This window comes from Myodes glareolus, chromosome 6, assembly GCF_982192425.1.
Source record: "Myodes glareolus chromosome 6, mMyoGla1.1, whole genome shotgun sequence".
Taxonomy (NCBI): domain Eukaryota; kingdom Metazoa; phylum Chordata; class Mammalia; order Rodentia; family Cricetidae; genus Myodes; species Myodes glareolus.
The window spans coordinates 80,938,210-80,952,571 of NC_142031.1; the positions used below are offsets into that span (position 1 = coordinate 80,938,210).

A 14,362-nucleotide genomic window follows, 5' to 3' on the forward strand; every position below is an offset into this window, starting at 1 on the left:
ATACTTTACAGTAAACCCAAGTCTTAATTGACGGAACTGTATTCTGCACCTAAAAGATGATAATTGGATGAGTTATTGGGTAAATTTTCTAAACTGTTCTTAGCCAAAATTGTTAATAGTAGAGGGCCCATATTGATACTGCTACAACTTGCCAACTCAAAATTAGAGTCATTTAATTGGAAGCAAGTTCATAGCCACCCTGCCCAAATCACTTGTCTCTATTTTTCTCACGAAACAGAGATAGAAGGAAGGATACGGTTGCGTGTGTGTGTGTGTGTGTGTGTGTGTGTGTGTGTGTGTATTTGTAAACATTTTCATGAGACAAAGTTTGGTGTAGCAAACACAGTATTGAAGGTACTCTAGCAGGCAGTAAGTTGTAGACATGATCTTTGAGACGTATATTCTTGTAGTCTCCATAGACTCTGGGTTGAAAGTAGAAGTCACTTCACTTTTACCAAATATTCATCAAGCCCCTTATTCCTGAACCTGAAAATTCCACTGCAAATATTAAGGGCGTCACCCATAAGGAGCACCTAAAATTAAAAATATAGTCATGATAAATTTATTAGTGCCAGTTGCCCAAAAAAGGAAGGATAGTTTTCAGAGTCTGGAAAGGAAAGACGAGAGAAGTCAGAAAGACTATGCATGAATGGTGTACACCGTGACATGTGACACTTGTGACTGAGGTCACAGGGCAAATCGGCTCTGCAGAGAACCTTATATCACACATGCCTCCCACCTGCAGAGACCTAGTGCTTGGCAACCCACCGTCCTTATTCATGTTTTTAATCAAGTCAAAAAGAGCATCGATGACTACAGTCCAGATGCGTGGTTTATATCAAGTGAGTCACGGGAACACTATGATGCCAAACACTGAAGGTAGGTCCTGTCTGTCTCGTGTCTGTCCCTTCTTAGAGATGTGTCATATGGCTGTACTTTGTGGGGAGGGTCAATCACATTACTGAGAGGAAGGCAGAGGTGTCTAGCAGGGACCCCTTGAGCAGTAAAATACTGTGAATTACTCTAAACATGCACCAAGGTTCTACTAGCTGTCATTCTTGGGTCAAGGAATAAAAACTAGAGGTCTTGAAGGATAAGGGAGAAGCTTAAGTTGCCTCAGAAATCACTACTGACGCACATTAATTTTTCTTGCCTGCAAGTGACAGAAAAATATTTAAGAAACAAAGCATCCCTTGGTTGGTCATGTGACTTCGCCTATTCTCCTGGCAGATCTCTCTTGTCCGGCAGTGTGGAGGAGGTTTGCGCTGCCCGTGCAAGAAGAAAACAGGTGGATGGATAAATAAGCATGGCCTTGCTCCTGGTCTCCTTGCTGGCACTCCTGGGCTCAGGAACTGGATGTCATCACTGGCTCTGTCATTGCTCTAACAGGGTCTTCCTCTGCCAAGACAGCAAGGTGACGGAGATTCCATCTGACCTCCCCCGGAACGCCATTGAACTGTGAGTATTGCCGCGGGGACAGCTGTGTGGCTGCCATTTGTTCATCGAGTACTATTATTATTTTCCTATTACACTGATATCTTCCGGGCTGAAATATTTCTGACCCCACCAAAAGCCACAATAAAACACACTCCCCCAGCCAGACGCTTCTGTCCTTTGCTTCTCCAAGACGCTTTGGTGAGAGTTTATATTGGCGTTTGTCAGGGAAGGCCAGTGTGGAATGCTGAATCTGAGGGAAAGAGGGAAAGTTCGGGGGACACATTTACTCCTAATCTCTGCACTCCCTAGAGAAGAAGGAAAAGTAAAAAGGAATAGAAAGTAGAAAACTTAGGAGACCTTCACCTGGAGATAGGAAGAACTTGTTGAAGCCAGCTGTACACAGGCCGTTCCTTTCAAGGCAAAGGCACCCAGGAGTGACTTTGAAGACAGCAGCAGATAGTCCCGGAGTTCTGGGGTTCCACGGTCGTTCATAATAGAGAAAGGGGGAGTTTGAGGAGTGTGGAAACAGCTTGAAGAAAAGAGGAAGAACAGCTGAAAGGGAGAAAGAAAGCAGGTTAATAAACTCAGCAGGAAAAAAATGCAAACTCTAGATTTTTGCTGAAATTTATTTAAATTTTATTTAAATGTTAATTAAAACTAAATTTCATTAATTTTTTTAAATATTAAAAAAAGTATTTAAATTGGATGTAGATATTCTCCTAGAGTTGGGCAAGAACTGGGACGTATTTCACCCTGTCTGTCCCCTTTGCAATTTGGAATCCAATGACCACACAGTAAAGAAATATCCAAACTCTCAGTGCATATCAAAAAGGAGCCAAGGCATATAAACTAGAGGATCAAGCCCACCCACACAGTATGTTCTTTCCTGGTGCTCCAGACCTGGGCTGTGGGGTTGTCCAGGTACTGAGAACCGCAAGCGTGACTCAGATGGCAAACAGCCCCAGGTTTTCCACTCCAAGCTAGGACTGTGAATCTCAGATTATCTTCTTAGGATAATGGTTGGAATGTATCACTCTCCGGTGACCTCTCGAGTCTGTGTCTCAAGCAACTGTGCAGTAGCAGCGGCTCAAACAGAAAACATTTCCCAGGTCTGTGTTTTGGCTACACTACCCAGATGAGGCAGCTTTTCTTGATTACTTTGAAGGATGTGCTGTGCACAGACAGTCTTGTGTATGAGGTCAGTCGAAAGCAGGGAAGTCAATGCACCCTTAGACCCACGAGTTATCTGTACCCCAGACTTTAGGTGCTTACCCCATCCCTGAGCCTCTGTTTCCTACTTCTAAAGTGATTTTAACGCTTGCTTTGGTGACTGGGACATGTGATTCTTTCCTCTCCACACCAATTCACCTTTCTCTGGGTCTCCTCTATTTCTTGCTTTGTCCCTATGGGCCAAGCAATGGCATCCGAGTTTTGAAGCAAATATCCTCTACAGATTTAACTGTTGAGTAGTGTGCCACTACCCTACGAACTCCCTCCCATGCCTGATGGTCTTCTCTCTGCAATTTCTTCCTAAGAAGAGGGATTTTTTTCCCATCCTACATAGAAAAAGTTGGATAACAAGAAAAATACAAGGGAGGGAAGAAGGAGAGGGATAAAGGAAAGGAGAGACTGGGAGAAATGTGTGTGTACAATGCACAAGGACCAGCAAGATGACTTTTTTCCTTATACTAATGCACCAATGACTAAAGTACATCCATGTTCAAGAACATTTCATTGCTGAGGAGAAAGCATGAGGGGTTTATCTTCCAGAAAAGTGGGAGAACATTAGACAGAATAGCAGAAATAAGTTTCATACTTGATTCTGGACAATCCTAATTAGATATATACAATAGAGGAAATGCATAAAACTGAAAGTGGGAAAAGAAATGCTTGCTGACTGTTGGCATTCCCTGCCCCTGTCCCAAAGGAATGAGCCTGGTCCTTTGAAAGCTCTGGGGATCTATTCTCTCTGGAGGCTTTAAGTCAGAGTCTACTAAGTAGGATAGCAAATCTTCTTTTTACAAAGTGTACTGATAGAAAGAAGATAAAACACAAAAATTATTTAAGGAGTGTGTGTGTGTGTGCATGCTTGCATATGTACAGAAGAGAAGATGAAACAACAAGAACTGACATTCTGATTGAACAAACAATTGTTTTATTCTTCCTTATAAGGATAGATTTAGGGTAAACTGGAGTTCTGGTAAAAGAGGTGAAGTTGTGGGCTCTGTTTGGTATTTTTCATTCATCTTGTAGTGTTCTGAGTTGGTTAATGATGTCAGTGATGGTCATATCGGCTAAGGGTGGGTCAACCAGCTGAACTTCACTGACTACAATGGCTTGACCCATCAACATGGAAAAGCTGCATTGCTCACCTAGAGGAAAACACCTGTGTTCCTCCATGTGTTTTTTGATCCTGCCTTTCAACCTCGTTTGCATTGGTTTCAATTCATTTGGCATATGAGCCACCACCACCAAAGATTACTGCTCACATATGACATGCACATGCTTGTATAAACAGACGCGGACAGAAGTGCCACTGACAGACATGTGGATTGCATTTTCCAATCGGTTCCTGCTGCTTGCTTTATGCTTTGCATGTAGTGCTTCACTGAAAACTAGCAATGGAAATCCAAGGGAGGCCCCGTTCGTTGTTTTCAGAAGCACAGAGAAATTGGACAGCTTCAGCAAAAACCCCAGTCCTGCTCCTCTGTGACAGAGCTAAGAACCAAGTTTAAGTCTGCTTTTGCATGCCCTCTGCACACTGTGGGGAATGCATGTCTTCTGACTCCTTCCTGTTTTTCTGGGGGAAAAAAATACCAACATGCTGTTCTTAGAGTCTGGACTAGAAGCCAGCTCCATGGGTCATTCAGCCTCTTTGGCAGCTATTTAACTTGAGTGTGGTAGCATAAAAGCAGACACAGACAGCAGGTAAATGAATGAAATTGTCCTCACAAAACATTTTTGTGCACACACTGAAATTGAAATTTTATGTCATTTTTGCAGTAAAAAATCTTTTGTGGCTTTTCCAAATCCTTAAAAAAAAGGGGGGTGGTGGTGAAAAAGATTTCTAGTTCATGGTGTTTAGAAAAGCAATCACAACAGTGTTACTTTGGTTATACGATGACCAATTTGGCCCAATCTAGGTTGTTTGCCACCCACTCTTGCTTCAACTGAGAGTTTCTTCTGCGTTGAGAGAATAAATTGAATGTAAGTGGTCTAGGAACTTGAAGCATGTCACCACAGAGAAAGCATTAAACTGGGCAGGGAGGGTCATGAGTCAGGCCACACAGAGTGGGAATTACAGGGTCATTTTTTAACTGATTCTGGCAAGTCAACAATGATAGAATATTAGTGTCTCCACTCTGAGAGACCTGAGTTTAGACCTGAACGATACCAATAACTTCTTACTCTATCATCTTGTGCCACGGCTGTATGATAGAAATTACAGTGTATGCCTGATTCACAGAATTGCTCTGCGGACTATATGAGACAATCCCAGTAACAAAGGGTATCATGTCTCCGGTGCTGTTCTTGTGAATATTGGTGATATTAGCAAGTGTAAAATATTAGACAAAATTCAGTTTCAAGCACAGGACTCTTGTGAAGATCAAGCCAGTAGAGAAGGATGGGAATGATTTGGAAAACTGATAGATTTTCATAGCTAGTTTGTAACCTCCTTTTTGCTTAGCAGTGGTCTCATTCCAGTGGGTACAGCACTTAAACTTCATACACTGAGTAGAAAAAAAAAATCAACATTTCTACAGGCTATTGGTATTTACCAAGCACTTGGAAGCAGGTTCATTCTGATCATCCTGAAAACAATCATGATTTCTGACTTATCCCAGAATCTGTGTCAGTTGGACGCAGTCCTGAAATCCAGAAAAGTCTCAGATCATCCTGCATTCTTCCTGGAGTTGAAATTCCTGGGGAAAAGGTAAACGCTTAGTCTAGGCTCAAAAGTTTTAAATCTAGGAGACACTCTGAATAGAATCATTTCTTTTTCTTTGACACAGCCAGAGGACTGTGGTAGCTAAAGGGAGACCACTGACATCATACCTGGTTGAGGGAATGTCAGACTGGGCTCCTGTTGGACACTACCTGTATTGAATTCTCTCCTCACAATGTCCCATAACTGCTTGCAATCTCATTTGACTAGCACATACTTCTAATTCTCTAATTATCCTTTTTAACTATTATTCTTTTTCTTGACCTTGGATTCCTTGTATGCCTGCTTGGCTTAGCTTGTTCTCCACATCTATAGCCCTAGGTTATTTTTTTTTAATTAGGAGCAGGTTTTTCTGGCTTTGTCTTTGCTTGGCAAACCTTAGCTCTCAGGGATATTTCAGTGTTCCATTAGAGGGATGTCTTTGCCATGCCAATGAGTTTTGATATCCAAATAAAAGAGTTCTTGATGTTTTCAAACACAATTATGGAACTTTTTCCCCCCTAGGAGTATGCTTGGGGATTAAGATCCTATAAAAGACAGATACTTTGGGAAAAGGTAGTCTATTCAACTGCCAGGGCCAGAAAGAATTCCTTCTTAAGCGTGAACCTTAAGAAGGACTCCTGGCTCCTGATTCAGTACTAAACGAGATGAGCCCCTGAGTGGATTTTCATTGTGTTATATCAGAGAAACGGCGATTGGAAGATGTCTGTTCTTATAAAAGGTAGTTCTAATATACACACTGTTACCATGTGAGAACCAGCCATTACCTCTTACAAGTTACTAGTTTCAAGCTAGTCTTAGCATTTTATATTCTACTGCTACTAGCATTGCCGTCATCTTTTATCCTTTGATTAAGAAATAGCTCTCCAAAGTCTGGCTTTTTTGTTTCTTCATTTACCCCTTTCTAATAAAATCTTCTTTACCCAAACCAGCCCCAATTGTCATTTCCTCTGCAAAATGCCACCATCACTATATTATGGAGCCCTAGTTCAAAAATAACTCAATAGCTCAATAGCTTCCTTTGCTGAGATATCTCCTCATCCTCTGGTGGAGGAATGCATTCAACAGGGTTTCTCTCAAACTGCATCTTTATATTGACTCTTCAGTTTGTCGCCAGTTTCTTCTTGACCTCTTGCTGTGCACACTGGTTAGCATGGCCACCCTTGAACTTTGTGTTTTTCGTGAAGTCATCTGTCACTGCTCACTCTTTATTTAATCCTCCTTCGTCTGAACCCGGGCACGGCTCATTTCACACTTAATCTTGTTTTGCGTTTAATTTTTCATGTGTATCTTATTTTTTCAAGTGCAGGGAAAATTTCCCTTGTGCTACTCATTGCGCCTGGTTCAATGCAGTGTACATCCTGGGTCTTCAATTACGTGCTGAACAAATGATTTAATAAATCAGGCAGAATTACATCTGTTTATTTGCTCTGCTCCTTGGTATTGAAGAAAAGATTTCTATAAAAGATGATTATAGCTCTTTCCTGCAGAGAGCTACAATAGCATTTGTTGCTGTTCTTGTTTTCCTTGCCATTTGATGTGTTTGCTTTACGAAAACACCTGTATATCACTCTGGAATCTGTTAATTTATTCAGTAGAAGCAAAACAAGTCACCTAAGTTAAAAGTTTAATATTCAGTACACTAGATATGCCACTCACTTTTTTTTTTAACTTAAGTCAACAGCGTCTGTCTCTCTATACCTATGAATACTGATAAGATGAAAAAATTACCGAAACAAAATCACTTTCAACCAGATAGAAATATTCAAAGAAAAATACATTTTATCAAATAGTATCAGATTTCAAACATGGAATATTGTTCCTTATATATTCTTTAATTGTAGCTCTGTCTGGTTATTAAAAATCTAAGAACTCTCTGTGCAGACTGTCCTGGGTGCCCAGTGCAGACCCACCCACTGCCTTACTTTGTTTAGATGACTCTGTAAGAGAAACAAGCTGCTCTGTGTTCATGCTAATGCACGGACAAACCTTCCTCATAAAAAAAAAAAACAGTACCCACTTTAGCAAAAATTGTCTATGCCAATGTTTGAAATTTAACTGGGCTACAGGAGAGAGGTTTATATTCCCGACAGAGGAATCAGGGGGAAATGACTAAAGGAATAGCTATAGAATATAGCACCTTGAAAAAGTAGAAATTACATTTCAAGGAAAAAAATCTTTTAAAGCAGAAGATGAACTCTACCCTGAGAATTGGCTAAGAGCTATAATTTACAGAGTCATTATCAGCAATTGAAGAATAGGGGTTTGATAGCACAGAACTTCACTTGCTGCATGAGGATAAAATGCCGCTGCTTTACCTAAGGGTACTTGCTTCCGTTCCTCAACAAGTCTTCTACTGAAGAAGCCTACATCTTAAAAAAAGGATGTACCATGCAAGAAGATAGGAAATTCATTTAACTTTTGATTATTTTTCTCCAAGCCACTTAATTGATTTATCCAGTCACTATAGTTGATTGGACTGTATTTTTCTTTTAGCTATTGGATTTAGACTCTCCAATTTAGATTTATTTAGACTAGATTCTAGCTTATATATTCCTACAAGGTCAACCAGGAAAAAGAATAATTATTTTTAATTGCCTAAGATCTGATTATAATGAGATTTGAATGTTTGTTCCTGATCTGACCTCTCCCTGAAATATCTTAAAGCATGTTTTCTGTCTCTGACCTGGACATGCCATTACCTTGTTCTTTCGTATGGAATATGCCACTGATCTGCAACTCTTCAAGGGATACAAATGGATACACAAAGGACACACACACACATACACACAATTTTAAATAAAGCAGCTAAGCCTTGCCATGGAACTTAAACTCAGTTATATTTTTAGTATTAGGAGTGTTTGACTTCATTCTCTCTTAATTGCTCTCTGAAACCTCTTTCATCAAACAGTAACATAACCTCCTCACACAGACTCCTGTTCTAGCAATTTCAAGAAATGTACAACATCTCCATAATGCCACACTTGATGAAAACCTCCACAAAATAGAGACACCATGCCAGGCAGTGGTGACACATGCCTTTAATCCCAACACTCAGGAGGCAGAAGCAGGCGACTCTCTGTGAGTTCAAGGCCAGTTTGGCCTACAAAGCTAGGTCGAGGACATGGAGGGCTACACAGAGAAACCTTAAAAAACGAGAGGGGGGATGGAGGGAGGGAGGAAAGGAAGGAGGGAGGGAGGGAGAGAGAGAAGAGAGAGAGAGAGAGAGAGAACCCATAACCTCAATTAAGCATCAATGAAATAAAAGAATCGACTGGTTAAGGAGACAATCCTAAGAAGATTGATGGAAGATGGGTGTAGAATGACTCTCAGTTTCCTCCAGTTCTGAAAAGCTTTCATTTTACAAATTCCATTCAGGCACCAAACTTGCCAAAACTGATAGGATATTCTTAGTTCTCAGATTCCAAAAGCTGGGTAATAATTCTAGTTGTTGGACTCAGTAGGTGAGAATTCCCTTGGGCTTAGCAGACAGTTTTGTTATGTGAGAAGCAGTGTGGAGAAGACCCACACAGACACCTAGATTGTTGTTACAGCCTGACAGGGATTTCAAACAAGAATTTGCTAAGAATCTCAGTTCTAGAAGTGACTTTGTGCCTAAATAAACAAAGACTGAACTTTGCTGAGTATGACATTCCTCTAATGCCCTCTTGGAGTAAGACTGCATAGAAAAGAGAGGCCCCTGTCAGGGAAGGTCACAGTCTGGAATTCCAGACTTATCAGGAGTGGCGTCCCCTATTCTGTCACCTCTATGAAAGTCGGTAAGATCTGACTGCCCAAAACAGGACCGCAACCCTAGAAGACAGTGTGCCCTATACTTATGTTCTCCTTTACCTCATATGTGTCTGCCAGTTACTCTCTGAGCCCTCTGAGCCCTCCTCTCTTGGGTCCCTGTACTTAGCTCTTATTTACCATTTGTGATTCAGCTCTCAAATTCAGGGCAAAAAGCCAGACATATTTTAGCATCAAATCAACACTCCTGTTTCCTCTCTCATCTTTTCTGACTTCAGCCCTCTTATGTCAATTTTCTCTTCCCTAGCTCTCAGATAAATCTTCCATTTTCATACCCAAGCACAATTATTTTCTCTCATCCAAATATACTCTTCTTCTTCAGTATTACTCAGTTTTGAGAGCACAGGAAAGTGGTTCATTTTCACATGTTTTTAACAGCAAATATTTGTTGATCGTATGTGTGGGAGACACTTTCCACCTGGATAAACAATCAGAAGAGGCGTCCCTTCTCCTATGAAGTTTTAAAGAAAAGCAAGTAACAACAATAACAGTTTTCTTCACTCTCACCCACAACAATCAAATGCCCCTCAGAAGAGTCATTGCACAAGCCACTAACTTGATGCCTCATTGTGTGCTGATCTACATGGAGTGAAATGACAGCCCATGAGAACTAGAAGAAAGGGGCACAGGGAAACCCAGTGAGAGCAGGGCTGTTGCCTAGCACAGAAAGAAAGCCAAGAAGGTCTGTCTTCATCTTTCTTGCTGACCACCCCAAGGCTGACTTCAGGAGCTGTCTAGGGCCACTTCTCAAATGCCCATTGTTTAAAAAGCTGGAAAATGCTTTCTCTGTTTTACGTATAGTAAAAAAGAGAACACAGAAATAAATAAAATATGATAACAAATGAATACCAGCAAATTAATGATAGGATTTAACTGGAATGTGTTCAGATATTAATTACATTTGACTTTAAGGCTTCAAATTATGAAATTTCCAGGGAGCCTCTGAGCTTAGATGAGAGAGACTGACAAAAAATTTGGAAGGAGCGGGAGGATGAGAGGACTTAACTGTTGCGTTTCTTTTTCAAAATTCATAGTTTTCCTCAAATCTACTGGGTTCCTAAATGCTATTATGTGTCTGTTGGGTAAAAGCTTGCCTGTCAGTGGACTGCAAATGCCAGGTCCACTCCACCACTACTGCCGCCCCCGCCACCACCACGGTATATGGATGCATTCTCTTTGGAGCTGGTATTGGCACTGAACTTGTCTAACAAAAAAAGCAATACACCCTCAGAATATAAAGGGTCACTAGCAAAAGGGCACTGGGTGCCGTGAATGCGTAAGGACTTTTTCTTTCTTCTCAGTTTTAAACTCTACTGTATGGCTGTATTAGCTTTAGACTAGAAAATAATATTAAATACAAAACAGTCACTTTCCATCTTCAGACCAGAGCATGAACTGTATCCATAACCAAATCTAAGCTATTGTCACTTCTGTATGCCTGCTATTGCTAGCTTCTGACCAGGTCAGGAAAAAGAACCATTGTGGGTAAACAGTTGAGGCATTTCTCTAAGTCTGCATACTGGGAAAGGGAGCAAATCATGCACCAAGAATCACTGGTTTAAGTTAGAAAACTGAGACAGTCATAAAATAAATATGAGTATCATGATAGGCAAGGGGTCATCTGGAAACCTGCCTGTCGTGGCCACGCTGCTTATCACGCCCCTGAGCATGAGAAGCGGTGGAGCTCCTTCAAGAAGAACACACAGTCTTAGAAAGGCATGTCGTTCCCCCAAACAAATACTAGAGAGGAGCAGAAGAAGAACAAACAGTTCTGATAACCAGATAGGAAGCCTACGGAGCAGCTCCTGGGAGCAGCTCGATTCTGGAGAGAAAAGAACAAGAGCGGCGAAAAGTGTAATCACCGCAGCAGAAGACCCAGCTGGGTCATTAGGGTCTAGCCTCACGTGGGTCAGGTTCCCCGAAGAATATCTTTCAGACACCTGAGGGCAGGTGAAACCCTTTTTGTCTGCATTCCAAAGGACAAGTAAGGGCTTTGGAGGCAGGGGTGTAACTAAGCATCTGCATTCATAGCTGGTACCTAGTACCCATAAATGCACAAACTCTATTTATGCTCTTCTAAAGACTGTCTTTGGCTGACGTGTACCCAGAATTCCAACTACACCAGAGGCTGAGACAGAATTGCCACCCTGGGGAATGTAGAGAGATTCAGTCTCTTTTTTTTTTCTTCTTAATCTAAACATTGGAGTACACATTCTTAATTCTGGCCTTCTCTGTTGTGCATCTGTATTCTCTGTGGTGAGCTCATTCATAGCATTACATTCAGAAATTTTGTACCATGCTCAGCTGCTTTACGGAGCCCCAGGCAGGGAAAATTCATCTATAGTCTGAATACCTTCACTTGGGTCCCTCATTGGAGTCTCAAAATGAACAAGTAGAAAGCAGTGAAATAACCAAACTCCTTCCCCCAAGGCCCTCATAGACCCTTGAAGGAACACTTTTCTTTCCCACCCACCAGTTCCCAAACAACCAACATGGAGACTTAATACTACTTATAAAAGCTCACTGAAAGCTCTGCTTATTACTAACTAGCTCTTACAATTTAAATTAACCCATTTCTATTAATCTATATATTGTCATGTGGCTCATGTCTTTACCTCTCCTCCAGAATGCCTTGCTCCCACTGCTTCTCCTGACGACTCCAGTGACTCTGCCCTCCTTTTTCTCAACATTCTCTCTGTCCACAAAATCCTGCCTAGCTGTTGGCCAATCAACTTTTTGTTAACAATGAGAGTGACATATTTTCACAATGTAGAAAAGGATTATTCCGCAGCAGACTCTCTTCTCCCTGTGTCACCAACTTCAATCTCCAGTAACAACTCATCACCTGGTGCCGGTGATTCAGTCCCTGAAGCATGGCTGTAAAGTTGTCACTTCTCCTTAGTGCACCACCATCAGAGCTCCAGCCATCATCATTTTCATGTGGACTAAGCTCCCGGAAAAAAGCTCCCACCACTCCTCATTCTCTGGTTTCAGTTGAGTCCAGGCTCCATACTCAGCGTTGACAGCAAGAAAGGCTTTTTAAATCAGCACAGAAGAGAGATGCCTAGGATTTCTCTTAGAGTTAAATTTATTCAGCCCACGTTTCATAACATCTGACGATGACTGACATTTTTCTAGCTGCCCGAGAGCCAACAGAAGGAAGAAAACAAAATTCTCTCTCTCATAGAGATCACACGTTTTGACATGAGTACAAAGTCACCCCTGAACTGGCTCTGTATGCCTCTTCCATAGCACAATGCTCCTCATGCACTCCTTTCTGATCACCAATAATTTCAGACTCCATAGACCCACTTTGAATCCAAGCTTTTCCTCCTTAGCTCTTTACCTTCCTTTCCTCTTTGCCAAGAATGCATTTCCTGCTCCTCTTGGCAATTTCTCACCTTCCTACTCTACCCAAATGCAACTCCCGAAAACAGTGGTTCCAAATGCTGTGACCCTTTAATACAGTTCCTCATGTTCCACTGGCATGGATCATAAAATTATTTCCATTGTTACTTCATAACTGTAATTTTGCTACTGTTATGAATCATGATGTAAATATCTGATGTGCAGGATAGTTGATGTGCAGAACCCCCCCACACACACATACACACACACTGTGAAAATGTTATTCGCCACAACTTCTGCCCTAAAGAGTCTTTCCTGACCACTCCACCACAGCTGTATCCTGCACAGCTCTGGCCTGTGAGCCTCACTGACTTTTCATAAACTAACTGCAATTTGAATGCTTCTTATTTTCCCTTGTCTCCCACCATCCCTATCCCTAGAAACGAGAACTGAAGTTGCATGATGGCAAGAATTGCTGCCATGCTTGATAGTCTCTGGCATAGAACAGAAGCTTAATATGCTCATGATGTGAATGAATAAGTCAAAGGCTCCTTCAAGCAAAGAATCCAATGGATGAAATGTAACCAGTATCTGCTGTGTCCCAGTGAGTGGCTCACCTCTAACAGTGTCTCACTTCACAGCACCACTCTCGAGAGATTAGAAGGGAGAAGCACACAATCAATCAGCTAGCCCCAAGACATCCTGCTTCTTTGTGTCACAACCCAAACTGGCATCACAGACACAGCAGGTTTCAAAACACCTTTGTACTGAACAGGAAAGAAGTACAAGTGGCCTCCCTATCTCCTGAACTCAGAAAGGGGAAGTCTGAAGTCTTTATTTGAGGACTTACCTATATGTTCAAGTCTAGAGGTACTTGAATCCAAAATGCACATGTTGTCCTATTCCTAGCATTCAGAAATCTCTTTGAGTGTTAGCATTGTCCCCCCCCCACTGCATCCCTACTATACCTAGCCCTGATAGGTATTTAATAACTACCCAGTAAAGATAGGAAATGGAAAATGAATAATTATTCAATGGGATCATGAGTGAATAGAATAAGGAATGAAAGGTAAATGTTATAGACATTTCCTCCAGTAATAAAAAGTAGTTCAATGTTAAAGAGTTGTTTGAGCAATATATATATATATATATATGTGTGTGTGTGTGTGTGTGTGTGTGTGTGTGTGTGTGTGTGTGTGTGAATGATGCAATTGGCAACTTTCTTTTGGCTTTTAGGCCTTTCCTATGATTACAGATCCCAGAAGAATGAACTTTTGGCAGGTGGAGTAGAAAATCATGCCTAATTTTCTGCATGCATGGAGACTTCTGCTGAAAGCAAACACTGGATAAAGGACAGGGGTTGGAGGAGCTTCAGGATCGTGGGAGCTGCTCTTTAAAAGTTCCACATACAATTAAATGAAACACAACTTTCCACAATTTAGGAGGAAATTATATTTATCTAGCATAACTCATCACCTACTTTCTAAGACTTATTTCTGGATTTGGGATGCACCTCTATTTTCTCATTGGGCTGTGATTTTAAGGCCTTGGCCATAATTGTTCACATAGCTCACCAATGACCATGTCACCACAATTTGAGAGGTGTCAAGTTCAGTTGCCCCTAAAATGTCAACTCCACAATTTGTCATAATATCATCATTAATGAATTCTCAAAGCTTAAATATTTCTCAAATTTCTAAAACTCTGTGATTGAAATATAAAGCTATAAAGTCATCAAAAGTGTGTGTGTGTGTGTGTTTGTGTGTGCACATGTGCATTCACATGTGCTTTTATGTTTGAATGCCCCAGAATGGAAATCAG

General features: G+C 41.2%; 1 protein-coding gene across 1 annotated transcript in view; it reads left to right on the forward strand.

Annotated features, from left to right (window-relative positions):
* The first annotated feature begins 1,212 nt into the window (after positions 1 to 1,212).
* Positions 1,213 to 14,362, forward strand: part of Fshr (follicle stimulating hormone receptor) — a 185,207-nt gene continuing 172,057 nt past the window's right edge. The window contains 1 exon segment of the mRNA XM_087907284.1: positions 1,213 to 1,458. Coding sequence (XP_087763410.1) covers positions 1,307 to 1,458 — 152 coding nt within the window. The 5' untranslated portion in view covers positions 1,213 to 1,306.